Source organism: Elephas maximus, chromosome 4 (assembly GCF_024166365.1).
Source record: "Elephas maximus indicus isolate mEleMax1 chromosome 4, mEleMax1 primary haplotype, whole genome shotgun sequence".
Lineage (NCBI taxonomy): Eukaryota > Metazoa > Chordata > Mammalia > Proboscidea > Elephantidae > Elephas > Elephas maximus.
In genome coordinates this window covers 28,794,894-28,820,649 of record NC_064822.1, presented here as the reverse complement: position 1 = coordinate 28,820,649, position 25,756 = coordinate 28,794,894, and the positions used below count along the sequence as shown (strand labels likewise).

Below are 25,756 nucleotides of genomic sequence, written 5' to 3'. Positions count from 1 at the left end.
ACCAGTACCAGTGGAGAGTGCCTTCAAACGGTTAAGCAGTCGACAGCTAGCCAAAAGGTTGGCGATTTGAACCCATCTAGAAGCACCTTGGAAGACAGTCCTGGTGATCTGCTTCTGAAAGATCGTGGCCTTAAAACCCTATGAAATAGCTCTACTCTGCACAAATGGGGTCACCTTGATTGGGAATCGACTTGATGGCAACTAACAACAACAACCAGTACCAGTTGCCATGGAGTTGATTCCGACTCATGGAGACCCTATGTGTGTCAAAGTAGAACTGTACTCCGCAGGGTTTTCAGTGGCTGATGTCTGGGAAGAAGAATGTCAGGCCTTTCTTCTGAGGTGCCTCTGGGTGGACTCAACCTCCAACCCTTTAGTTAGCAGCTGAGGGTGTTAACCATTTGCACCACCCAGGGACCCCGTATCTTCTACACGCAGCACTAGTGTGGCAACAATTATAAAAAACAAACTCTGAAGCACAGCTCCTAAATACCACAGTTTCAAAAGTGTATATTTCAGTTAGAAGGCTTCAGATAAAGGCAAGCTCAAAGTTTGAGGAAATGAAAGAAAAGGAACAAGATTTCTTCCTCTTTCAACACTTCACTGTGACCGAGTCGTCCACCCTGGTCATGCACTTCTCCACCTGCTGCCATGCATCGTGCCTTGGCCCTCAAGTCTTCTCAACTCTGGGGAGAAAGAGGAAGGAAGGAACATATCTGTGGTGCCAGGAGACGTCCCCCAGATTGGTTTACAGCCACCCAGAATCTGGGAGCAATAGTAAAGCTGCCAAAACAACAGAAAATCTTCATCATGTTCCCTCTCCTCCTCCCCTTTTTCCACTTTAGACAAGTTACAAGCGTTCATACCCACGTAGTCTCAGAAAAGGACTTTCAGGAGTCAACAGTTTGAAATTTATTGTGAAACAATTTGGAAATCAGTACAGTGTGGACTCTACTGTCCCAGAAAACACAAACAATCAACTAAAAACAATTACATTGTAAGGCTTTTTGTTCACAATTAATTAGAAAAGGCAGTAGTTTCCTACCATATATATATGGTAGGAAACTAGTGCCTTTTATAAATACATGCATACATGCGCGCACACACACACACACACACACACACACACACAGGAAACCAGCACATGTATTAACTGATTAACTGAATGTTTTGTGGGGAAAGGGAACCAAGTCAATTCTGCTGTTTTATATAGGAAATGCAATGCGTAAATAGCCAGGAAAATTTGAAAAAGAAGAGTAACGATATATTAAACCAGATTAGCGAAATAGAATTAGATCAAAATATACATCTAGAAATTTAAAATCTGATAGAGTTGGCATCTTAAATACCCGGGAAAAGGAGGATTAGTCACTGAATGTAATACATTGAGTTGGAATAACCCACCTGGAAAATGAAACGTGGCATTTCTACCTCATACCCTACACCCAAATGAGTTCCATGAATCATAGATCTAAGTATGTGAAATGCATATACAAGAAAACATGGGAGAAACTTTTATATAATCTTAAAATGCAGATAGCTTTCCTAAGCAAGACACAACATCTAGAACCCATAAAAGAAAAAGTGATATATTTAAATATATGAAAATTTAAAATTTCAACATGGCAAAAAGTAAATAAACTGTGAGCTCATAATGGTCCCTAAAATAAACAAAACAAAAACACATAAAGGGATGGTCACCACTGGAAGTTGCTGGGGCATTAACTTGTTACTCTGAAAATTGATAAATAAAAGGAGAGAATCAAGCATTTGTCTTAGCCTTTTACAGTCCTGGTCAAACTGTGTTTTGGAGTAAACAAATAATTGATGAAAGTTCTTTAGAGAAGAAGTCCAGCTAATAGATTTGTAAGAAATGAAGAAATAGAAGATCACCATTATGCAACTTCTAATGAAATAAAATTCGGAGCATATGGTTTTTAAGGAGGTCAGCATAGAGCAGCGTTCTCAAACTTCACTCACCAGCCACCTTCACGATTTTTGCCATGCCTGCCTTTTTATTTTCTTTATTTGATTTGTCTTTCATTAATTTTTTTAGAATTAAACTTCATCTCAAACAGGTTAGACCTTCGAATTTATTTTTTTAATAAACATCCAAATAGATACACAATGATTTAAATTTTAAATGTTTGTGTTTTTGTGTACCACCTAAAATTGTTTCACAGGTCACACCATTTAGACAGAAATACTGCATTTTGGGCTTTGGATTGCTTCCTGTGATTAAAGCACTTCCTTCCGAAAACCCGTTTCCTGTCTGTTTGCCTTTGCTCTTCATGTTTCTAGAATCCTTTTTTGTTTATTTCATTTTGGTGTGTGTGTGTGTGTGTGTGTGTGTTTTGCACATTTCTGTATTAATATTTTTTATATTAATATTTTGTTAGAGAACTACTTCTAATGTTATTAAATACTAGAGCAAATTATATTCTTGAGGGAAAAAAATTAGTTGTGGTTGTGAGCTTCTTAATTACAACTTTAAAAACACAGTTAATGAATTCTTGTACTTTCTTTCACAATTTTTTTGTTCTAATTTTTCTCCCATAGATAGTTCATCCGTGAAGCTCCTCTCTTTCTAGTCAATTTCGGCCCATTCCTTCCATTTTCTGAAATCAATTCCGAGATTGCAATAATTTTTTCCTACATTTTATCCTTGATTCTAACTTGCTTGAGCTAATTTTGTTTTTACCTTCTTGATTCAGGATCTTTTTTTTTTTTTCCTACTCACAAGTGATTAATTTTGTTAATTTTTTTCTCATATATATAATGATGGGTTTTCTTTTGAAATTTAGAAGATGAACAAAAGTATTCACCGAAGCAAATTAACATCTAAAGATTCATTCACTATCATAAAAGCATTCATGTTTAAGAGCAGGTGAAATCACTTCTGAGATTATAGACATAAAAATATGCTTGAAATTTAAATTGCGAATGTAATATAACTTATTCTCATCATTCTCGGGTACCCTGTTTTGAGGTGTTCCTTCTAGAATAACAAGTTGGAAGTTTCTTTAGGGAAATAAACTTGACATAAAACCTTTTCAAGTAAGGATATGATTCTTGATATATCTATGTAGAGATAAAATGTGTGAACGATAATTTTTTTTTTTTTTACTTAATGGTTAAAATATGCTGCAAAAATGTTTGTATCATGAATAACTTTTTTGGGGGGGTGCAATGGGTATCTGTTTCCACAGAGTTTAGGAGTTGACACTCTTCCTCCACCTGACCCAGAACCTACCAGAGCTGAATTTAACTACAGTGTGGGTTTTAAAGATTTAAATGGTAAGCATAATAATTTCTTCTCTTAAGTAATTTGTAATCATAGCTTTGACTAAAATCTGTATGGAGCTATAATTTGAAAACAAATTTAAAGGAACCTGGACATCGTAAGTATCATTTTTTAAGTACTGGATTTCAAATTTTTTTTCTTAATAACCCTATAGAGTAATAAGGAGTCATAGAAGAAAATATTAATAAGGAAATGTCCCTTCAAGGATAATGAACTGTCCATTTCATAATAATTGATAATATATGATTGGATGCTTCAAAATACATTTTAATTTCTGTATAACGTATTTGCTCTTTTGGACATTTTTTTTTACCCTTGAGTTCGTCACTTTATTTTCTTAATATAAATCTCCTTTCTTCTTTAGTACAGAGACCATCTTTAGCTCATGTGCTATTTAAGCTACAATAAATCTTTAAGGAATGGCTTCCAAATTAATGAGAATTCACTGCAACTCTTGAAAAAGATTTGCCAGAGGGTTGCTGTGCCTACCAAAGTGTGAAAAGCAAAGTAAAACAGAAAGCCAATCACAGACGCCGGAGTTCCAAGTTTTATTTCTGTCACTCGCTGGGTTTCTTCTTCACCATTTCAGTAGGTTTTTGATAAACCGTGAGGTCCCAGTGTCCGTATCTTGGTAAATTGCAATATGTCCCTTCCAGTTTTCTCCTTTTCCTACCCCATTTCCCTCTTCACTTCGCCAGAGGAACTTATTCCTGTCAGTTCTTTCCATAAAGATGGTAACGATAATGACGTTTCATAAAAGTAATACACTTTGTAAAATCATGTCAGTAATAGGTAACATATGCTTGTGCATATGGACAGTGCAAATTTAGTCTCACTACACCCATAACAGCTAAAAGCTTTTGTCATTTCAATTGAAATTTAATCAATACTTGAGTTTAGTTCATTTGAAGTCAATTCAACTAATGCTTCCTAAGCTCAGTACTCAGTATCCAAAAAATTACCAAATGATAGATACTAAGAAACCCAGCAATAAATAAGCATACATAATGTAAAAAGTACAATAACAAAAAACTCGTTAAGGAGACGAGACAAATACTTGTGGCACAATCCAAGCGTAGGACAAGACTACAAAAAGCACTGAGGTGTACAAAAAATTAAACTTGTAGAGAATTAGAATAGGAATAGAATTGTTACTGCCTTCACTTTAAAGACATTACTAAAGTGAGTTAAAAATATTTTGCCCTAACCACATCTACCACATCCTCCACCAGGCTGAGTCCAGTGCAGTGAAATGGTGCCTGGCTAACACCATCAACTGCTCTGACAGGGATCACAATGAAGGGTCCCACACAGAGCTGAAGGAAAATGTAGAACAAAATTCTAACTCACAAAAAAAGACCAGACTTACTGGTCTGACGGAGACTGGAGAAACTCCGAAAGTATGGCCCCAGACAACCTTATAGCTCAGTAACAAAGTCACTCCCAAGGTTCACACTTCAACCAAAGATTAAACAGGCCCCTAAACAAAATGAGACTAAAAGGGCACACCAGCCCAGGGGCAAGGACTAGAAGACAGGAGAGGACAGGAAAGCTGGTAATAGAGAATCCAAGATCGAGAAGGGGGAGTGTTGACATGTCGTGGGGTTGTTAACCAATGTCATAAAACAATATGTATGCTGACTAATGAGAAACTAGTTTGTTCTGTAAACCTTCATCCCAAGTACAATTAAAAATATATATATATATATATATTGCCCAAAGCCATCATGAGATTTTATGACAAACTTCAGAATGGAGTCCATTTCTGTCTTATTCCCTAATTTCATATTACTCAGTTCCATATTAACAAATTTAAGATTATAATTTGCTTTGTAAATTATTAATGTGAGTATCATTATGGGAATTTTTTTATTGTGATTTAGGTGGAAATTTACAGAGCAAATTGATTTCTCATTAAACAGTTAATACATAAATTGTTTCGTGACGTCGAGATATGTCGGCACTCTCCTCTTCGCCGTCTTGGGTTCCCTGTTTCCGTTTGTCCAGTTTTCCTGTCCCTTCCTGCTTTCTCACCTTTGCTTTGGGGCTGGTGTGCCCATTACTCTCATATACATGATTGAACTACAAAGCGAGTCCCTCACATATGTTTTTGTTGACCCTATAGACCTGTCTAATCTTTGGCTGAAGGGTGAACCTCAGGAGCAACTTCAGTACAGAGTTAAAAGGGTGTCTGGGGTCATTATGGGAATTTTGTCCCTAAAATTTTTATAAATGATTAAAAGGCATTTGTTTATATGGCAGCAGAGTGACAGTGTAATTGATAACATTAGGAAATTATAATATGTTCCATTTGTTCTACGTAATTTTCTTTGAAAATATTATAGTTAATTTAACTTGATTTTATAAAGAAATTATATGTAAAAATGGCTTAGAAGAAAATAAAGTATTTGTACACATGTAGGAAATCCAAACTTTAGTCAGAGTACTGTAGCCTAGAACTATTAACATTAAAGTAGTATATTACATAGGAGTCCCTGAGTAGCACAAACCATTAAGTGCTAGGCTACTAACCAAAGGTTGACGGTTTGAACCCACATAGAGGCATCTCAGAAGATAGGCCTGGTGATCTGCTTCCTAAAGGTCATAACCATGAAAACCCTATGGAGCAGCTCTGCTCTGACACACATGGGGTCACCATGAGTCGGCATCGACTGAACACCAGCTGGTTCGGTTTTGTTTTAATATGTTAAAAACAAAACATGGAGTTTATTATGATGATGTTTGGCAATAAATTATTTCACAAAGTTTTCTGCTTATTTGTTCCTGAGTAGGCTTCATTTACACTGCTCCCATTTCCTCATTCCAGTTCATCCTCCACATAGCAGCCAGAATTGTCTTCCTCATAGATCATTTATCCTGCCAATCCTGTGTTCATTACATTAGCCGTCTGACGTATACCTTCTCATCAAAACTCTGTACCAGCATTACTCAGCAACACTGTTCAACACAGTCTAATCAACCGTCTGGATCACACATCTGGCGCGGTAACCTTACACATGGAAGGAATCTAAAGTGACCTGGCCTCCCTACCCCTCACTGAAAATCTGTGTCTGTTCTTTCCTTTAAACATCAGCTCCCAGTTACTGTCTCCAGAAAATTACCATTTAATCATTTAATAGAACTACCTATTCTTTTTTAATTATTATTATTCTTAAGCCCCCTTACTGCTTTGATTGCTGCCATTTATCATTAATTGCTCTTTCTCTAATGTGAGAGGTCCTATCGTTGTGTGGTGTGCCAGGGGCCTATCCACAGAAAATAGCGGCCATGGCAATTAGTTTTAAATTGCTGAATGATATCTCACAGCTGGCAATAGAAACTGCGATGACCAATTGAAACTGCTCATTAGCGCCCCTCCTCAAGCACGCCCAGGGTGCTGCCCTACCTGCCATACGTTTGTTACGCCTCTGGCTGCATGCCTTCCGAAGCACGATCCTCACCACAAAGTCTCAAGGCATATGAAACCCCAGCTGATTGAGACTCACTTTCTTCCAGATTTTTTTTTTACCAGTTGGACTCTGCCTGCCCTCCAAACGCTTAGGAGAATTCTGTGTCTATCCCTTTCCAATGTTTTCCTCCCCTACTTTCCTAAAACTCTAAAATGTCACACCAGAATATACAAGAATTCCCTGCTTACCCTGATGAAACACGGGAGCAGTGGGACGCAGACCTCAAATTTTGTAAAAAGACCAGACTTAATGCTCTGACTGAGACTAGAAGGACCCTGGAGGTCATGGTCCCCAGACCTTCTTTTAGCCCAGGACAGGAAACGTTCCCAAAGCCAACTCTTCAGACAGGGATGGGACTGGACTATGAGATAGAAAATGATACTGGTGAGGAGTGAGCTTCTTGGCTCAAGTAGACACATGAGACTAAGTGGGCAGCTCCTGTCTGGAGGGGAAATGAGAAGGCAGAGGAGGGTGAAGCTGGCTGAATGGACATGGGAAATACAGGGTGGAGAGGAGGAGCGTGCTGTCTCATTAGGGGAAGAGCAACTAGGAGTATATAGCAAGGTGAATATAAATTTTTGTATGGGAGACTGACTTGGTTTGTAAACTTTCACTTATAAATAACACAGTTAAAATTAAAAAAAAAAAAAATTCCCTGCTTAGGCAGCTTTTGGTGTGCATGAATTTGATCTTATAGCTGGTCTGTGAGCTTCCTTGTGTAGGGGTCACGTTTCCTCCTCTGATTTTCTTTATTCGGTGTTAGCGAGCTCTCTCACATTAAAAAAAAAAAAAAAAAAAACTGCTGTTGAGGCAATTCTGACTCATAGTGACCCTATAGGACAGAGTAGAACTGCCCCATAGAGTTTCCAAGGAGCACCTGGTGGGTTCAAACTGCTGACCTTTTGGTTAACAGCTGTAGCACTTAACCACTGTGCCACCAGGGTTTCCCTCTCACATTAAGCACTCAGTAAATGTAGCAATAATTATTTTAGGAATTCATAATTTGCATGTATGCTATTGAATAAAAATATTTTCAATCTTTCTCATTAAGTCATAGCAAAATCAGGATTTCAGCCCTGTAGAGTTTCCAAGGATTGGCTGGTGGATTTGAACTGCCAAACTTCTGGTTAGCAGCCTAGCACTTTAACCACTGCCCCACCAGGGCTGCATTCAAATATTACTCTTAAAAATGACCTTTTTGCAGTTTCTACAGGTACAAAATAGCTTTTATCCTTAATGTGATTTTCCCCACCAGAGTCCTTAAATGCCTTGGAGGATAAAGATTTAGATGCCCTCATGGCTGACCTGGTAGCAGACATTAGTGAAGCTGAACAGAGGACAATCCAGGCACAGAAAGCCTCTTCTCAGAATCGACATCCTTCAGCATCTCTTGAGGCATCGTCCAGTCTCAGTGGTACAGCCTCTCTGGGTTCTGAGGCACATGTTGCTGCAACTGGTATCAGCTCCTGCGAAGAGGATTTACCACCTCCACCAGCCGACCCCATCTTAGAGCTTCCTCTTCCACCACCGCCTCCCATGCCTCTGTCTCAGGTGAGTGAGTGGGGCCAGGGGTGGCAGGACCACTGACCTCCGATACCCATCAATTTGGGCTTTCTGTAAAGTCACGGCCACCTGAAACTCTGAGATACTGAAAAACAAGGATACTGGGTATGTTCACTGCAAAGTCAGAATCTTCCATAAACAAGACACATGTTTGAGCGTGTGCTGTGAAGTCGACTCTGACTCATGGCGACCCTATAGGATAGAATAGAACTGCCCCATAGGGTTTCCTAGGCTGTAATCTCAATGGGAGCAGATGGCCAGGTCTTTTCTCCCGTAGAGCAGCTGGTGGGTTCGAAACACCAATCTTTTAGTTAGCAGCAGAACGCTTTAACTACTGTGTCACCACCGTTTCTTAAGAAGACACATAGATAGATATAAAGAATATTTTAGGGCCATATTCAAGAATTATTAATTGTTTAAAACTGTATCTGTATGCAGGCATTCGCTGATGATACTCAGCATTTGGGGGAAATGTTTTATTAACTTTGTATGAACTGTGGGACTGATATCTAAGTACCCAGAATCTTTCTATACTGAGTACTTATTGGAGCCCTGGTGGCGCAGTGGTTAAGAGCTACAGCAAGCTACGGCTGCTAACCAAAAAGGTCAGCAGTTCAAATTCACCAGCCGCCCCTTGGAAACAAATATTTATTGCTTAATTATAGTCTCTTTTATAGCTTAAGAAAATGATAAGTTTGGTTAATAATAAAGTAGTTAAGCTTTGGACAGTGAGAAAAACGTTGCTGATTTGCTAGGCAGGTAATCTGAGAATGTTGTTCAGATATTGCCGATGAAGAGAGTCAGATCTATACTCCTGATACAGTAGATTTAAATCAGAAGGCAACAGTGTGCAGAAATCATTGTCCCAAATTCTTCTGGGTAGAGCCATTTAACGTTTCTCAGATTATTCTACTTAAAAAAAGTTACCGCAGATTTTATCTCAGTTTTCAGGAGTTTAATACTCAAATAATTACAAAGTATCTTAACCTTTTTATAGTGAAAATAGCATGCTGGCATCTCCAATAGTTCCAACCTACAGAATGTAGTTTAATATATTATCCCAAGAGTCAGTAAGAAAGTAACACCTCACATAACTGTCCCAAGACTTATGGTAATACAAACAGATACAAACACAAAAGCAATGACAGAAGCTTCAGACACCCTGATTTAATGTGGTCGACATTTAGAAAACCAAGGCTTCTGTAAGAGGGAAGTGTCACCAGTATATGGAGGTTCTACACCTCCATCACCTGAATTCCTTCTGACAATGACCCCTACAAAAGCTACCTCTCCAAAAGGCTGACACAACACCAGTGAATTGTTTGAAGCCTTCCCTCAGAAAGTTCAGTATTTCAATTCTCACCAAATGCCATTGGACATAATTTACAGCAATCTTGCTGTGTAAGTTAGTGAATAAGACCCTTTACAAAGAATGATGTAGGGAAAGAATGAAGGAAGAATGGGAACTCTGCTCAGCTGTGTGACTTCAGGCTAGTTACTTAATCCCTTAGCCCAGTGCCCAGTGCCGTCGAGTTGATTCCGACTCATAGCGACCCTATAGGCCAGAGTGGAACTGCCCCATAGAGTTTCCAAGGAGCACGTGGTGAATTTGAACTGCCAACCCTTTGGTTAGCAGCCATAGCACTTAACCACTATGCCTTAGCCTCTCTAAAATGGGAACAGTAACAGTACCTGCTCCCCAATTTGTGCCCCAATAGACCTTGCATAAAGGAGCCCTGGTGGCACAATTATTAAGTGCTTGGCTGCTAACTGAAAGGTTAGATGTTCCAACCAGGGCTTCGAACTGGTTGTTTCTGGTTTGAACCTCTGCTGATAATTTGCATTTCTAACAAGTTCCCAGGCGATGCTAATATTGCTGGTTAGTCCTTTAGGAACCATTCTGAGAAGCACTAGTAGAGCAGTGGTTCTCAAAATGTATTCTACATAAGAAACATCTAGGCATCTTGTTAAACTCTAGATTCTGATTCAATATATATATTTATGGGGTGGAAATGCAAATTATCAGCAGGGGTTTGAACCCAAATGAACTGATTCAAAGCCTTGATTTGAACCCACTCGCAGCTCCACCAGAGAAAAGACCTGGTGATCTGCTTCTGCAAAGATTACAGCCAAGAAAACCCTATGAGGAGGTTCTACTCTGTCAGATGGGGTCACTTTGAGTTGAAATAATTCGACAACACCCAGCAACAGCAACAACAGACCTTGTCCGCTCCTTCTATTTTTGTATGCACATGTAGAACAGCGTCTGGCATGTAGTAGGTACTCAATGCTGCTGCTGCTACTAGGTGCCATCGAGTCAATTACGACTCATAGCGACCCTATAGGATAGCGTGTAACTGCCCCATAGGGTTTTCTAAGCTGTAATCTTTATGGGAACAGATTGCCAGGTCTTTTCTTCCACGGAGCCGCTGGGTAGGTTGAAACCATCAACCTTTCAGTTAGTAGCCAAGCTCTTAACTGTTATACCACTGGGGCTCCTTCCAAACCAAACCTGTTGCCATCTAGTCGATTCAGACTCAAGCGACTCTATAGGACAGAGCAGAACTGCCCCACAGGATTTCCAAGGAGCGGCTGGTGGATTCGAACTGCCAGCCTTTTGGTTAGCAGCCATAGCTCTTAACTACTCTGCCAGCAGGGCTCCTCAGGTACTCAATAAATAAGTGTTAAATCTAGGAATGAATAGGATCTGTCCTTAAATGGCATTTGTTGATTTACATTGTTGGCTCCCTGTGCACTGTTAACTCTTTCAGAGGAGCTTTGTTTCCTACATGCCTGTAAACTGAATGTTCTTGATTTTGGCAGCCGTGTTCAACAGGAAAAGACATAGCTATGTATCACCTGTGATGTTTTAGTGAGGGGGAGGGTTATGGGGCAGGCAGGTGATGAGTGCTTGATATTAGTAAATTTCTGAATAACGGAGTACGAAAACTAGGAGTATGTATAATCATTATTTTGGACACTAATTCATAATATGTCTCTCATAAAAGCGAAAAGACCACTTTTAAGGATTCCTCTTAGAGTAAGCCACTTAAAAATATTTTGGAGTTAAGAACTAGCTCAATTTCCTGTGGCTGTCACCTTTGTTTTACCATGGGATGCTTATCAGTCTTCATAAATATGACCGTATTGACCATGTGTATTAGTTTCCTGTGGCTGCTATAACAAATTACCACAAATTGGGTGGCTTAAGACAACTTAAATCTGTTCTCTCACAGTTCTGGAGGCTAGGAGTACAAAATTAAGGGCTGCACTCCCTCTGTAGGCTTTAAGGGAGAAACCATTCTTTACATCTTTGAGCGTCTGGTGGCTCCTAGCATTCCTTGGCGTGTGGCAGCATCCCTTCAATTTCTGCTTCTGTATTCACACTGCCCTCTGTTCTTCTGTCTTCTCCTCTGGGTGTCTCTTATAAGAACACCTGTCATTGGGTTGAGGACCCATCCAGATAACCCAGAATGATTTCCTTATCTCAAAACCCTTAACTTAATTACATTTTCAAAGACCTTTTTTCCAGGTGAGGTCACATTCACAGTCCTGGAGGTTAGGACATGGACTTGCCTTTTGAGGGGCCACCATTCAGCTCTGCACCCTGAAAGTTCCTAAAATGCCTTTTGAGTGAACAAATATTAAATCATACTCAGCATTGCTCTCTTGTGTGTTTATTATAGACTAATTATTTGAAAACGGTGATCCACATAGAGAAGAGTCCCTTAATATTGGGTTTATGAGGATTTCAGGGGTCCCTGAATTCCCTGAAAGTGTATGCAAAGTTCAATGCATGTGTGAATTTTTATGGGCTTCATAGCTTCCAACATAGTCCCGAAGGGGTTTGTGACTCAAAGAAAACAAGCAGACAAACAAACAAAACACTTTAAAAACCACTGGTTTTAGAAAATACTGTCTACTTTTAAGTAATTAGAACTTAACCGAGCAGTTCCTTTCCTGGTCATTATAAATAGATATAGGGAGAGCCATAATAATCCTATTCTGGGTATGTTAATCTGTAGAAATTAAAGGACTTTGGACTCATAAAATATTTCATTCTTTCCTGCGTGCTTATGTGAGTTTGTCGGAGCTTTTTCCATGAATTATCAGTTTGAGTCTAAGTCTTAACTTTGGGGGAATTAAGTGCCCCTTTAAGAATCTAATAAAAACTAGAAATCCCAGAAAGTACGTTGTTGTGTGCCATCGAGTTGATTCCAACTGACCGTGACCCCATGTGACAGAGCAGAACTGCCTCACAGGTTTTCCTAGGCTGTATCTTTATGGGAGTGGACAGATCTCCAGGTCTTTTCTCCAGCAGAGCCACTAATGAGTTTGAACCATCAACTTTTTGGTTAGCAGCTGAGCGCTTAAACATTGCACCACCAGGGCTCCTTCAGAAAATGCATAATGACCCAAAAATGTGCATATAACTTCAGGGGAGTTCTCAAATCACTTGAGATCCATCCATAGATTGCTTCAGTTAGACCCCAGTTTGTGAACGAAGCAGAGATTTTTTGTGTTCTAAAATGTGACGCACAGATAAAGCCATCAGTTCATCTTCTCAGTCACTATTCCTAAGATATAAAGGCTGACTGCCTTCTATATCTTTGGGCTGAAGACTTCTATTATAATCCGTTTCCATTCTAAAAATCGGTGGTGTGAAATTTGGTGCCTCTGAATTCAGCCTTTTGTTAAAGGAAAGTAACTAAGGCACCACCGAAGGCATGGGTAATTACTCTCTGTTGTTATTTAATGAACTCTGTTGAGTGTTTTGCCTTTTTACAGGAAGAAGAAGAAACCCAAGCCAAGGCCGATAAAATTAAGTTGGCGCTGGAAAAACTGAAGGAGGCTAAGGTTAAGAAGGTAAACCATGAAATACTTTCGCATGGAGAAGTTAAATTAATGACATTTTATTATAATGGTAAAAAAATGAAAATTTTGAGTGATGCTTTCCAAATAATTGTAATTAAAACAAGTTTTAAAGAGAAAGATAAATTACATATTCTTTCTCTATAATACCAGTTAGTTCATTGACGATGGATAGCTAGGGAACATACGTTAGTATAAGTGTGGAAATTTCGTTGGCTTATATGTGCTTTTTTGTTGGTTGGCACATGATTGTTTTAGGAGCTTGGCTTGGCTGCTAAGCAGGCAGGAAATTAGTGTTTACACCCAGGGCTCCCTTTCCTTTCGCCTTGTTTCAACTCCCAAAGCATATATCATCTCTGAAATTCGTTCAGTACTTTTTACTTACTGTCTTGGTCACCTACTGCTGCTATAACAGAAGTACCACAAGTGGATGGCTTTAACAAAGAGAAATTTATTTTTTCACAGTCTAGGAGGCTAGAAGTCTGAATTCAGGGTGCCAGCTCCAAGGGAAGGCTTTCTTTCCCTGTCAGCTCTGCGGGAAGGTCCTTGTCATCAATCTTCCCCAGTTGAGGAGCTTCTCAGCATGGGGACCCTGAGTCCAAAGGACACACTACGCTCCCGGTGCTTCTTTCTAGGTGGTATGAGATCCCCCTCACTGCTCACTTCTCTTTTTGATATCTCAAAAGAGATTGACTTAAGACACAACCTAATCTTGTAGATTGAGTCCTGTCTTATTAATATAACTGCCTCATTAACATCATAGAGGTAAGAGTTACAACACATTGGAAAATCACATCAGATGACAAAATGGTGGACAATCACACAATACTGGGAATCATGGCCTAGCTAAGTTGGCACACATTTTTGGGGGTCACAGTTCAACCCATAACACTTATAGTTGGGTGAATTGTCCTTTTCCTATAGGGCATTGCATTTTCTGTTCCCACAGTTCCTTGAATGAAGGTGTTCAGTGCATGCTGACTGATATTTAATAAATATTCTTTGAGTATTTGTGGGTCCGGACTTCCAGGGTTCGGCAGTGCTGTGAGAGGCTTTCCAGATCAGTCTGGCTCCATTCAGTCCAAACATGAATGAACTTCTTTACCATTATTCTTCCCTCTTCTGTACATACAGTTAAATTCAGTGGTCAGTCATTTCAACAATACATCCTCAGTTCCCTTGTCCGTCTCTCCCGTTGTTGCCCTTACTTTGTTTAAAAAAAAAAAGTTGCCGTTGAGTCGATTCCAACTCATAGAAAAAAAAAACCCGGTTAAATCTAGCTCTCTGCCTGCTGCTTGCCTGCAGCATGAAACAAGTTGGAGCAAAAAGTACAACTCTCGTCAAGTGAGCCCCTAGTGCTGCCTGGGAATCACACTCTGCTTCCCTAGTCCAGTCACTCTCCCACTCACCTAGAAAACGGCTTATACCTTGTCTTCTCGCTTAACACTTCCAATACTACTTTCCTCATCCACATTCTCTCAGCTAATGATTTTTCTTCCTATTTCAGTGAGAAAAATTCTACATGCTCCCACTGATACATTTACCGTCCTACCTAGCTGCACCCATACACGTATATTCCACATTGTTTCCTCTTACTGTAAGTGAACTGTCCATGTTTCTGTCTAAGACCAGCCTCTCCGCTTGTGCTCCAGTTCTCCTGCTCCCTTCTCATTTCTTCGCTGCTCACATGCTGCCCCTGGCTCCCCGTCTTACAGTTAAAGCAAAAATTCTGACAAGGGCCAAAGCCCCTAGAGGATCTGGCTACTCCGTTACCTCTCTGGCCTCATTTCCCACCATTTTCTGATCCCCCCATTCTAGCCACCTGGTCTCATTGCTGCTTTTCCAGCATTCCAGGCATGCCCTTGCCTCGAGAACTCTTCCCCAGATTCTGGGTAGGTTCACTCTGTTAGCTCCTTTGATCACCTTCATCAAACATTGCATGAATTAGAAAGTTGAACTTTTTTTAATTCGTGAATCATTATATATGTGAAAAGTACTGAGCTTGCTAAATCACAGTTATATGTTGGCATAGAGCTACACTTCAGCTTGCAAATGCAAGAGAAACTGTGAAGAATAATAAATACGATTTATTCTCCCTACAAATTACCAGTGTCCTCTTGGACTTTATTTTCTAAATGCTGTAATTGTGGACATTCATTAAAACATATGGATTAAATCTAGTTTGCAATTACTGCCCCCCCAAAAAAAACCCTTCCATCATTGTTAAATTACATGGTTTAGTTTTTTCTCCCTATAAAAACAAAAGAAAACACCAACATGTCCTTTATTTTCTCAAGAATTTCTAAGCAGGAAAGAAATGTGGTCAAACATCATTAATTTTGTCATCAAGAAGGTTAAGTTATCAAAGCCCCAGCGTTGGTAATGTTTCTTAGGACAGGTAGCTAATTTATTGCAATAACTCTGAGCAGAAAGCAGCAGGTATGCCTTCCACTGAAGATAAACCATAGTAAAGACCACTCTTTGAGGAATTTCTACGGTTTTCCATACAACCCTCCATGCCTCATTTCTAAGATCAGACACATGGATCTTTGACACAGTGGTTCCTGGTCTTTCATTTTAAATACACCAAAAGACAAAAGTAGGAAAGAAGCAACTATCTAACTACAGGTTTCTAGGCTACAGGTTTTCAAGGGCATGGAAAGGCATTCTTCAGGCAAGCCTGGATAACGGTCTGATTTGAACGGTCCTGGAAGGGAAGGCCCTTTTACTGCCCTGATATCTACACTTTGAGTGTCAAGGTTTACATGCATTGGGAAGAGAGGCACTACGTGAGTGCTTTAACTCCTTTCAGCTCGGCGGCCTTATCAGTAACTTTTCGTAACAAACTACAGAAGCCACACATCAAACTGAAAAACTGTTCTCAAGTTCAGATTAAATGGGTGTGGGCTGGAAGGAGCATCTACCCATGTGATCACAACCTTCTTGCTGCTGATAGTCGCTGTCAAGTCAATTCCAGCTCATGGCAACCCCACGTGTGCAGAGTAGAGCTGCTCCATAGGGTTGTCAAGGCCGTAGCCTTTCAGAAGCAAACTGCCAGGCCTGTCTTCCAAGGCGCCTCTGGGTAGGTTTGAACCATCAATCTTTGGACTAGGAGTCAAGCACTTAACCGTCTGCACCACCCAGGGACTTCTGCTCACTAGCTGATCCACACTTTGGAGAGGAAGAACTGTTACCGATTTTATAGCGTCTCTCCTTTTCGGCCCATCTAATCACTTTTTAAAATAATGTCAGTCTTACTTGTAAATTAGAAGGACCAACCCAAGGGAGACAGGAGAGGAGTCAGAATTTGTCTTTACCCATCTCGCATTTCTCTTTTAAAATTCGTATAGAAATTAAAGCAAGAGTATCACGTGGTTCTGGCTGGTGAGCATGTTCTCAGAAATTCCCTGCTGCTTATGCAGCTGATAGTTTGTATGGGGTTTGTAGATCCTCCCCACCCTTGCCGCCACCACCACCACTATATTCCTGGCACCTAAAACAGTGCTCTGCATTTGGGTGACTTTATATGGAGTTCACAGGACACAGTTCTTACTTAAATTCCAGGAGCGACCTTGAAACCTTGGTCTTAGCGGCCTTCTCCAGTTGCTAAAGTAAACTGGCTGCTTGTGGCTTTCTCCTCAGCTCGTGGTCAAGGTGCACATGAATGATAACAGCACAAAGTCGTTGATGGTGGATGAGAGGCAGTTGGCCCGAGATGTTTTAGACAACCTCTTTGAGAAAACTCACTGTGACTACCATGTAGACTGGTGTCTTTATGAAATATACCCCGAACTACAAATTGGTAAGTCCCAGCCCCAGCAATGGGCTGTCATCCAAAACCTTGTGGCTTTACTTTGTTATGGGCTTTGGTTTCTTATTAAGAAGAGTTTGTTCAAGGCTATCAAGACGTCCCGTATATCACTTCCCTTATGCCAGATGAGGCGTGTGCCTCTTCACTTGTTTGTGGTGAAGAGCCTCAGATAGTAGCAGGTGGCCAGACCTTGGGGGATGTGAACGTTATTATTGCCACTTCTCTAGTGGTTCCCTAAGGGAAAGAAAGTGATGGGATGATACTTCTTACTGCATGCTTAGTAAGCTGAGCAGATGTGGTAAGGCCTGGATATCTGTCAGCTAATGTCTCTTTAGAGTTAGCTGCTTTCAACTATAGCATGACTCTGCCACAGGCTCACATCAGTGCTCATTCCTCCTTCCCTCATCCCCTCTCACTTCTTCTCTGACACTTTGACTAGTCGAGGAGGTTCAGCCCCAGAGAGCAAAGAACAGTTGGGAGAAATTGGTGTAGTTAAAACAAAAAACTTAATTAGTTGTTACCAGGGCCAGGAGGAATGGGTGAAAAAGGGGTCATTGTTTAGGAAGCATTCAGTTTCTGTTTATGGTGATGGAAATTCGGCAGTGGATATTGGCGATGACTGCACAAAACGATTGACGTAATTGATGTCACTAAATTTAACTTTGTTAACTAAATTTAACTTTGGTTCAGGTATTCCTAAGCTGTTTTTCAAGTTTTAGGAGTGTTTTCACGGCATTCATCATATAGTGCACAATTCCATTTCAAGTTGTCCTACCAATTTGTGCCTTAATTATTCTTCTTACAGGTAAGGGTGCTTGCCTCTGCCTGGGCCTCATTTAAGTCAAAAATGCTCATATGAAAAAAGTGTGATACCTGGCCGTTGTCGTTATACTGTAGGTTCTTCCACCATGCTTTTTATGAAAATAAGTAAAAGCCTTGACACCAAAGAGTAAACATAATAGGGATGTTTCGGTGTGACGTCATGTGAGAATAAAGAATTTTTAAAAGCCTATGAGAAGTATGAAGCATTGTGTTTAACTCAATGAGAGTATGTTTCTCGGTTGGACATGCTGATGTGTTGGGTCTGAAAGAATGCCTTTTCTTGTTTCATCAGAGAGGCTTTTTGAAGACCACGAAAATGTTGTTGAAGTCTTATCAGATTGGACAAGAGACACAGAGAATAAATTGCTGTTTTTGCAGAAAGAGGAGAAATATGCTGTATTTAAAAACCCGCAGGTGAGTTACCTTGTATATTGTTAAACCATATAAAGTATAAAGGATTTTTTTTAACGTCGCCTGTGTGCTAACCACATCGTTCATTGTCTCACAAAATATCATAAATGCATTCCTTTCAAATAAAAACAAATTCAGCTCATAAAAAAAAATAGGCCATGTGGAAACTAAGAGCCCTTTGAAGGACCCAGAAAGAAAAGAATCCATTTTGTTTCTTTTTAGTCACTATCCAGAACATACCTTCCTATTGTCTGATCCTCTTCTTCTGCCCTTGTTTATGTCTGGCCCCGTTAGCCCAATGTGCCTTGCTGCACTGTTGGCTGGTGATGCTTCATTATTTTAGAGATGTTCTTTTTGTTGTTGTCCATACCTGGTGCTGATTAATCCTGGAATCACCAAAGGGAGCCCCTTGCAAACGTACAGTGTGTTGTGATTTAGATCTGCAAACAATCTACATGTAAAAAACCTTGTTCTTCATATTGGAAAATGGTTTTCTTCAAGTCATGTGTACAAGGATGCGCCTGAGAACATAGGTCTTTTCACATCGTGGCTTCAAGCCAGCTGTAATTGCATGAGGGCCCTTAAGTCTTTCTAAGAAAAACATGGAATGTTAGAGGTAGAAGAGACTCTCAGGATCACCCAGACTACCTTTCCCTTTTACAGGTAAGAAACCAAGTCCTATATCACTGGAGGCAGAATTAGGAGACTCTGGAGCAGCTTCCTTGTAGTAAAATATTCTTTCCTCTACTGTGCTTTTTTCTAGAATTTTCTCTAGGTTGTATGGTGCCATATTCACAATGACCAGTTAAACACTATTGTTTGTCATAAAATCAAATAACAAAAGCACAGAATTTTCAACCCAAAACTGCCTTCGGTACCATCCTTTACGGTCTGTATCACTTAGAGTACCATCTAAGCTGCTATAACAAAACCAAAAAACCAAACCAGTTGACATCCAGGCAGTTTCAACTCATGGAGGCCCTGCGTGTGTCAGAGTAGAACTGTGCTCCGTAGGGTTTCAAGGGCTGTGATCCTTTGGAAGTAGATCACCAGGGCTTTCTTCTGAGGGCTTTCTCTGGCTAGATTCAAGCACCAACCTTTAGGTTAGTAGCTGAGTCCTTAACCATTTGTAACACCCAGGGACTCTGCTGTAACAAAGAGACCCCCTAAGTCAGTGGCTAAAACAAGGCAAAGCTTATTTCTCTCTCACGTGCCAGTCCAGACATAAAGGGGTAGGATGTCTGTGGCATCCTCAACACACTGCTTCCATCTCTGGGCCCAAGGCAAGCTCTCCAGCTGGCCATCTCGCAGTCCACGAAAAGGAAAGACACAGCAGGAGGGTGCACATCCAGCCTTCTTACTGGAAAGACCTGGAAATGGCACTTTCATTCACACCACACTGGCCAGAACTTAGATTATGGTCACACTGAGCTACAAGAGAAGCTGAGAAATGCAGTCTGTACCTGAACCACCATATGCACAGCGAAAGCTGGGGTTTATAGTAAGGTCACTACTTTGCACAATACCAGGAAACACCTTTCACATGGAATCTATAAAAATAGTTTCCAGGAAAAAAATTTTGGCTATTTCAAATCAGACAAAGGTCTAATCTCTAAAATCTACAAGAAAATCCAACACCCCTACAACAAAAAGAGAAGTAATCCAATTATGAATGGGCAAAAGAAATGACAGACACTTCACCAAAGAAGACATTCAAGTGGCCAACATACAGGAGGAAATGCTCGTGATCTCTAGCCAAGAGAAATGCAAATCAATCCCACGATGAGATACCATCTCACTCCAGCATTACTGGCACGAATCAATAAAACAGGAAATAACAAATGTTGGAGAGGCTGTGAGGAGATCGGAACTCTTATGCACTGCTGGTGGGGATGCGCAAAGATACAATCATTTTGGAAAAACGATAGGCTGCTTCTTTAGAAAGCTAGAAATAGAAATACCATATGATCCAGCATTGCCACTCCTAGGAATATATCCTAGAGAAATAAAAGTCATCACACAGACAGACATATGCATACCCATATTCATTGCAGCGTTCACAATAGCAAAAAGATGGAAACAACCTAGATGCCCTTCAGCAGATGAATGGATAAACAAACTGTGGTCCATACACACAATGGAGTATTACCCAATGATTAGGAACAACGATGAATCTGTGAAGCATGTCGTAACGTGGATGAATCTGGAGAACATTATGCTGAGTGCAATAAGTCAACCACAAAAGGACAAATATTGCATAAGACCACTACTATACATACTCATGAAAAGGTTTACATATATAAAGAAACAATCTTTGGTGGCTACGAGGGGGGGGAGGGGTGGGGATGGAAAAATAGTTAATAGACGATAGATAAGTGGAACTTTGAATGAAGGGTAAGACGGTGCATAATACTGGGGAAGCCAGCACAACTTGTACAAGGCAAGGTCATGGTAGTTCCATAGACACATCCACACTCCCTGAGGGAATGAATTGCTGGGCTGAGGGCTGTGGGGACCATGATCTTGGGGAACATCTAGTTCAATTGGCATAACATAGATTATAAAGAATGTGTTCTATATTCTACTTTGGTGAGTAGCGTCTGGGGTCTTAAAAGCCTCTGAGTGGCTGTCTAGGATACTTCAGTGGTCTCACCCCTTTGGGAGCAAAGAAGAATGAGGAAAACTAAAGACACAAGGGAAAAGATCAGTCCGAAGAACTAACGGACCACATCTATCACCGCCTCCACCAGACTGAGTCCAGTACAATGAGATGGTGCCTGACTACCACCACTGACTGCTCTGACAGGGATTGCAATAGAGGGTCCCAGACAGAGCTGGAGAAAAATGTGGAACAAAATTCTAACTCGAAAAGAAAGACCAGACTTGCTGGCCTGACAAAGACTGGAGAAACCCTGAGAGTATGGCCCCAGACACCCTTTCAGCTCAGTAATGAGGTCATTCCTGAGGTTCACCCTTCAGCCCATGGAACAAACAAGACTAAAGGGGCACACCAGCCCTGGGGCAAGGACTAGAAGGCAGGAGGGAACAGGAAAGCTGGTAATAGGGAACCCAGGGTTAAGAAAGGAGAGTGTTGACATGTCGTGGGGTTGTTAACCAATATCATGGAACAGTGTGTGTACTAACTGTTTGATGAGAAACTAGTTTATTCTGTAAACTTTCATCTAAAGTACAAAAAAAAAAAAAAATTCCCAGAGTTTTGCAACACAGCTATACTATTGTGTAACTAAGAGGAGGAAGGGGAGAATGGTTATCAGTGGACATCTGCAGTTTGCTACAGTGTCTAATGAATTAGTGCATAAATGCTAAGTCTGCAGTTCTGTGAAGTTTTACAAAGTGAATGTACCCATGTAGCTACCACCCATACCAAGATAGAGTACATTATCAGTGCGCCGGAAGCCTCTCTCGTGCCCCTTGCTGGCCATTACTCCCCATTACAAAGGCAACCACTCTCCTGACCTCTGTTGCCTTAGATGAATCTTACCAATTTTGAACTTCATATGAAATGGGATCATATCACTGTAGTCTTTATGTTTAGCATTTTTTTCACTCATCATTCATTCAGTTTGTTGCATATGTCAGTAGTTTCTTCTTTTTCATTGCCGCTTGTTATTCCCTTGTATCACTATATCAGAATGTAGTTATCCGTTCTATTGTTGATGGACATTTGACTTGTTTCTAGCTTGGGGTTTTAGCAGGTACTATTGTTGGGAACATCCTTGTACATGTCTTTGTTGACCATCTCTAGACATTTCTTAGGCTATTATACATTTAGCTTTTGTAGATACTTTTATTGCTAAGTAGTTTTCCAGAATGATTCCATGATTTGATTTACCCTCCTATATTAATGTCGTATGAGAATTCCTGTTTCAGATTCTCACCAGCACTCAGCATTGTTTTTTGGGGTTATTTTTTGGCCATTCTGTGGCTGTGTAGTACTTGTGAGTATGGTTGAATTGTGGTTTTAAGTTTAATTTACCTGATGTCAGTGGCTCCAGCACATTGTCAAATGTCTATTGTCCATTACAATATCCACTTTTCCACTCCTTTGCCCTGATTCTCAATCTTTCACCTCAGGCTAAGAGCTGACAAATGCCTTGAAGGGAAACACAATTCAGATTGTCTGGATACCTTCTTGTGGTTCTTTTCTCTCTTGATTCTTGGGTCCTGGTGTTCTGGTTGCCTTGGCAGCTCTCTAACACCATCAAACAGTTTTCTTTTTAAATGTGGCTTTTCCAGCTATTTGTTGATGCTGCAGGCTAGGCTACTCCATTATAGAGGGAAACAGAAGTCCCCCCTAATGAATTCTTTTGGCCAGTAATACACCAAGGAAGCAGATTCTCCTAATCTCCGATCAGATTTAAGAGCCAAAACTTCAGTGGATGGTCCTAGAAGTGGCTGATTTTAAGTATTTCGGTTTTCTCAGTTTTGGGTTGAATCGTCTATCTTTCTGATCAGTGCTTCTGCATGGGTAGCAGCGTCAGCCTGCTGCCCTTAGGATGAGAGAAGTGACTGTGACCATCCTCGTACTGATATCCAACCAAAAAATCAAATCATTCCCCATCGAGTCAGCTCTGACTCATGGTGACCCCATATGAGTCAGAGTAGAACAGTGCTTCCTAGCTGCTTCAGTGGCTGATTTTGGAAGTAGATTGACAGGCCTTTTTTTCCGGTCCCGCGGGTAGAATCAAACGGCCAACCTTTCAGTTACCAGCTGAGCTACCACCATTTGCAACATCATGGCTCCTAAAAGAGAGACTTTAGTAATTTTGGAATACCTGAAAAATCTTTGCAAAAGCCTTATGTTGATTGAATTCAATTATGGATTGAATTATGTCCCCCCAAAATGTGTGTCAACTTGACTAGGCCATGATTCCCAATATTGTATGATTGTCCGCCATTTTGTCATCTGATGTGATTTTCCTTCGTGCTGTAAATCCTATGATGTTAATGAGGCAGAACTAGAGGCAGTTATGTTAATGAGGTAGAACTGAATCTGCAAGATTAGGTTGTGTCTTAAGCCAATCTGTTTTGAGATATAAAAGAGAGAAGTAAGCAGAGAGATGTGCGGACCTCGTACCACCAGGAAATAAGAGGCAGGAGAAATGCACGTCCTTTGGTCCCAAGGTCCCTGTGCTGAGGAATTCCTCGGGTGGGGAAGACTGATGACAGGGACCGTCCCCCAGAGCCAACAGAGAAAGAAAGTTTCCCCTAGAGCTGGCACCCTGAATTCGGACTTCAAGCCTCCTAAACTGTGAGAGAATAAATTGCTGGTTGTTACAGCCATCCATTGAGGTATTTCTGTTACAGCAGTGCAAGATAACTAAGATACTGAGACACTTCGATGGTTTAAAAATAAATAAATAAAGCCTATTTTTTCTTTTTATTGTTTTATGCTAGGTTTACAGCAAGAGAATAAAAGTCCTAGAGACTATTTCCTGAAGGAGTTTCTTACACAAACCTAACCCAGAAATTGTTTTGTTTAGTTGCCTTAGTTTTTTTTTCCTCAAGCAATGCCTCAGGCAATTAGTTCAAAAATCCAGATACATCTTATATTTCATTTGAGCTGTTATTCTTTTTAAAATGTAATGACATCACTTACATGAAGTGATGATTCCCAGAATAGGGTAGAGCAGAACTGAGATCCTGTTTCTACTCACTACTCGTGCTTATTACATCTGTGAGCCTGCAGGCTAGATCTGGCCCAAATCGTGGTGCAGCCTAGGAAGTATTTGAAGAGTTGGTTAGAAACTGGCTGTGCATGAAAAACTGGATTAAACCAAAAATCATAAAGGGCAAAGGCTGAGATTCTGAAGAACGTATTCAGTAGAATCTCCATAAAAGGTTTCAAAAATACTGAATGTCTTTCCAGTGTTGACATGTATGAGGAGTCTGTAATGGAATGCGCTCCAACAAACGTTAACTTGTGTTTCTTGTTGTTGTTAGCTGTCATTGAGTTGGTCCCCGCCTTGTGGTGACCCCATGCATGGAACAAAATGCTACCCAGTCCTGCACCATCCCTGTGATTGATTGTGGATCGGACCATTGTGATCCATAGGGTTTTCATTGGCTGATTTTCAGAAGTAGATCACCATGAGCTTCCTTCTAGTCCATCTTAGTTGGGAACCTCCGCTGAAACCTGTTCAGCATCTTAGAACACACAAGCTTCCACTGACAGACTGGTGCTGGCTGTGTATGAGTTGCACTGGCCGGAATTGAACTTGAGTCTCCCACATGGAGGGTGAGAATCCTACCACTAAACCATGGAGTATCTATTACATGAGTAGTAGCCTTGTGCTATCTATGGAGTATGCAAATATTAAGATAATTTTTGCCCTCAAGAAATTTATAACCCAGCTAGAGATAAAGACGTGCAAAAATAATTAAAGCGTAACTTCCAGGCTTAAAATGGGAGAAGTGTAGGACAGAGATTATGGCATAGTGCATTCTTGAGGTTAAGCCCCCATGCACAAAATGCTATTGATAGAACAGAAGAGCTCTAGTAATGCTATATGCTGAGGATTTTAGTTTTTCAATTACTATATTTTTTTTTCTCATAACCAAGGTCAGGCACTTGGGTTTGAGGAAGATGTCAGCTCAGTAGAGTAGTAAAGCTAGGAGTTGGGCAATCAGTTCAACCCCTCAGCCCTAATCCTGATTGAGGGTGGGGGGTGTGTGTCTTAGTTATCTAGTGCTGCTGTAACAGAAATACTACAAGAAGATGGCTTTAACAAACAGGAATTTATTCTCTCACAGTTTAGGAGGCTAGAAGTCCAAATTCAGGGTGCCAGCTCCAGGGGAAGCTTTCTCCCTCTGTTGGCTCTGGCGGAAGGTCCTTGTCATCAATCTTCCCCTAGTCAAGGAGCTTCTAAGCACAGGGACCCTGGGTCCAAAGGATGCGCTATTATCCTGGGTCTTGTTTCTTAGTGGTATGAGGTCCGCACATCTCTCTGCCACCACTTCTCTCTTTTATACCTCAAAATAGATTGGCTTAAGACTAATCTTGTAGATTGAGTCCTGTCTCGTTAACATAACTGCCTCTAGTCCTGCCTCATTAACATCATAGAAGTAGGATTTACAACACGTAGGAAAATCACATCGGATGACAAAATGGTGGACGATCACACAATACTGGGAATCATGGCCTAGTCAAGTTGAAACACATTTTTGAGGGACACAATTCAATCCATAACAGGGAGGAATCTACTACATAGATGCATGGAGAGTGGAATTAACTATTTACTTTGTCTGTTGACAAATACTGACTATAGAACAATCTTATCTTCATAGAAGATGAGTAAAGAGGAAAAGCCAATATAGTATTTATGAGAAATACTACAGGACCCGAAGGGAAACAGTATCTAAAAGACTTAGGACAACATATCTATGAAATTAATGAACAGAATTAAAAAGAAAGTTTTAGGAAGTTGGTATCATCAGTTAAAAAAAAAAAAATTGCCGTTGAGTCGATTCTGACTCACAGCA

General features: G+C 40.4%; 1 protein-coding gene across 4 annotated transcripts in view; it reads left to right on the top strand.

Moving 5' to 3' along the window:
• The window catches only part of APBB1IP (amyloid beta precursor protein binding family B member 1 interacting protein), a 151,142-nt gene that overhangs the window by 62,871 nt on the left and 62,515 nt on the right, over nt 1-25,756 (top strand). For all 4 annotated transcript variants that reach the window (XM_049881782.1, XM_049881781.1, XM_049881779.1 and 1 more), the window contains 5 exons: nt 3,210-3,297; nt 8,030-8,325; nt 13,126-13,203; nt 16,852-17,011; nt 18,135-18,256. In XM_049881782.1, coding sequence (XP_049737739.1) covers nt 3,210-3,297; nt 8,030-8,325; nt 13,126-13,203; nt 16,852-17,011; nt 18,135-18,256 — 744 coding nt within the window. The remainder of the gene's footprint in view (nt 1-3,209; nt 3,298-8,029; nt 8,326-13,125; nt 13,204-16,851; nt 17,012-18,134; nt 18,257-25,756) is intronic.